The 2,500-nt window shown below is 52.9% G+C and overlaps 1 protein-coding gene across 2 annotated transcripts in view; it reads left to right on the forward strand.

Annotated features, from left to right (window-relative positions):
- The first annotated feature begins 1,473 nt into the window (after positions 1 to 1,473).
- The window catches only part of LOC134135275 (uncharacterized), a 2,172-nt gene continuing 1,145 nt past the window's right edge, over positions 1,474 to 2,500 (forward strand). Inside the window, exons 1-3 of one of the 2 annotated variants that reach the window (XM_062566650.1) lie at positions 1,474 to 1,799; positions 1,908 to 2,053; positions 2,261 to 2,500. The exon at positions 2,261 to 2,500 is cut by the window's right edge and continues 53 nt beyond it. In XM_062566650.1, coding sequence (XP_062422634.1) covers positions 1,587 to 1,799; positions 1,908 to 2,053; positions 2,261 to 2,500 — 599 coding nt within the window. In that variant the 5' untranslated portion in view covers positions 1,474 to 1,586. The remainder of the gene's footprint in view (positions 1,800 to 1,907; positions 2,054 to 2,260) is intronic. The other variant, XM_062566651.1, reaches the window with a different exon arrangement.

Genomic DNA, 2,500 nt, shown 5'->3' on the forward strand with positions numbered 1-2,500 from the left:
GAGTCCCCAGCCCGATGCGTATCACACTGAGCTATACCGCTCACAGGCAAATGGAAGGCGAAAGTAGGTGCTGACAGTGAGTGCTTTCCCTCCAGCACTAAAACGTGGGTACTTGAATCCGTTTTCAGTGCATTGTTTCTCGGTCTGAAAAATGGCTTTGCCCGGAGTCGAACTGGGTACCACAGAGTCCCCAGCCCGATGCGTATCACACTGAGCTATACCGCTCACAGGCAAATGGAAGGCGAAAGTAGGTGCTGACAGTGAGTGCTTTCCCTCCAGCACTAAAACGTGGGTACTTGAATCCGTTTTCAGTGCATTGTTTCTCGGTCTGAAAAATGGCTTTGCCCGGAGTCGAACTGGGTACCACAGAGTCCCCAGCCCGATGCGTATCACACTGAGCTATACCGCTCACAGGCAAATGGAAGGCGAAAGTAGGTGCTGACAGTGAGTGCTTTCCCTCCAGCACTAAAACGTGGGTACTTGAATCCGTTTTCAGTGCATTGTTTCTCGGTCTGAAAAATGGCTTTGCCCGGACTCGAACCGGGTACCACAGAGTCCCCAGCCCGATGCGTATCACACTGAGCTATACCGCTCATTGCTGGGGAGGTGATCTGCAAAGTGTCCCTTTATTTAGGGACATGTTCTTTATTCCTACCCGAGGAACTTCCGTCTGATTGGTAGGGAGATGGTGGGCGGAGAACGCTGTGATTAACAACACCTGTTCACGGGTGTCTAAAAGCAGCGTCTCTTCAGCGTTCGGTCTCTTTATTCGAGTTAGTGGAGGTGAGTACTGAAAGAAATGTCTGATACTGTGACAACCTGCCCGCTTTGCCTAGGTGTGTACGCTGCTCTGCCGCAACATTTAAGGAGAGCTCACGGTGTGCAGAACGCGGAAGAGAGGGGCCTGCTGTTGTCGCTGGCGAGTGGCAGAACAAACATTCGTGAAGAACCTTGTCCGGTGGTGGGGTGCAGCTACAACAAAAAAAGGTTAGACCGTCACCTTTCTGATGGGCATCAAGAACTGAGTGCCGCTGAGTTGGCACGACTGTTTGCAAATCTAAAGAAGTGTGTAGCGGTGAGGCGCCTCTCAGAGCTGCGGGCCAGCTTGTCGGGAATAACCATGGTGTCGCGGCTTGACACGGCTGTGACCGAGGACAGCCCCACCGATCTGAATCCGTCTGGAGTGATTGCGGAGAGCCCCACCGAGGGGCCTCCGTCTGCGGAGAGCCCCACCGATCTGGCTCCGTCTGGAGTGATTGCGGAGAGCCCCACTGAGGGGCCTCCGTCTGCGGAGAGCCCCACCAAGCTGGCTCCGTCTGGAGTGATTACGGAGAGCCCCACTGAGGGGCCTCCGTCTGCGGAGAGCCCCACCAAGCTGGCTCCGTCTGGAGTGATTACGGAGAGCCCCACCGAGGGGCCTCCGTCTGCGGAGAGCCCCACCAAGCTGGCTCCGTCTGGAGTGATTACGGAGAGCCCCACCGAGGGGCCTCCGTCTGCGGAGAGCCCCACCAAGCTGGCTCCGTCTGGAGTGATTACGGAGAGCCCCACCGAGGGGCCTCCGTCTGGAGTGATCCAGGGAAGCGGCCATGACACAGAGCCTGGTGGTTGCAGCATCAGGAGGTGCATTGCCACCCGGAGTTCTCTCAGCGCTAGGTGTTGCCAGCTGCAGAGGAAGGTGGCTGTGCTCTCAAGGAAAAGGAGGAACCTCTCCACGTCCCCGATCCCTGTCCAACCAGGGAGAACGGAAGGTTTCGTCGGACAAAGTAGATCAAAATGTCCCCAGTTTCCAGAGTCTGTGGGTGAGTCTAAAAAGCCACATACGGCTTCCATCATTTTAAGTTTGTGCTTTGCTGACTTTGTCTCATTGCATGTCTGAAGAATCCTACCTGTCTGCGTATCGCCTTCAGCAGCAGGGCTCCAATCCCTCGGTAAAGCGGAAGGAAAACGCCACATCCAAGGTGGGAAGAGTCCGAGACTTCTTAGCCTACATGGGGGCTGGAAAGAATAAGCTCCACCTGTGGAACTACCTAGACAACCCCGAGCGTATATTCAGGTGAGTGATCTACTTGGATGAATACTTTGAAATAATTTGACTTGGATGAATACTTTGAAATAATTTGACTTGGATGAATACTTTTAAATAATTTGACTTGGATGAATACTTTGAAATAATTTGACTTGGATGAATACTTTGAAATAATTTGACTTGGATGAATACTTTGAAATAATTTGACAATCTCTGCTCCTTGTCCCCGTGCAGTTACGCAGCAAGCCTCCAGCCCAGCAAGACCGTCACGACGGCTGCAATTTATCTAAAAAATTCGTCCCAGTTCATGAAGTATTTTCAGCAAACGCCCCCGAAACAATGCAGACTTTCCCGGGGCCAAATAGTCGGTGTTATACGGGCTCTGGATGCCTCTAAATCTAACATCCAGACACCAGTAGTCCTCCACCAGCTAAAGGTGAAGTCGGATAAACTGTCCCGGTTGGTTTCCCGTGA

The sequence above is a fragment of the Pungitius pungitius genome, chromosome 13 (genome assembly GCF_949316345.1).
Source record: "Pungitius pungitius chromosome 13, fPunPun2.1, whole genome shotgun sequence".
Classification (NCBI taxonomy): Eukaryota; Metazoa; Chordata; class Actinopteri; order Perciformes; family Gasterosteidae; genus Pungitius; species Pungitius pungitius.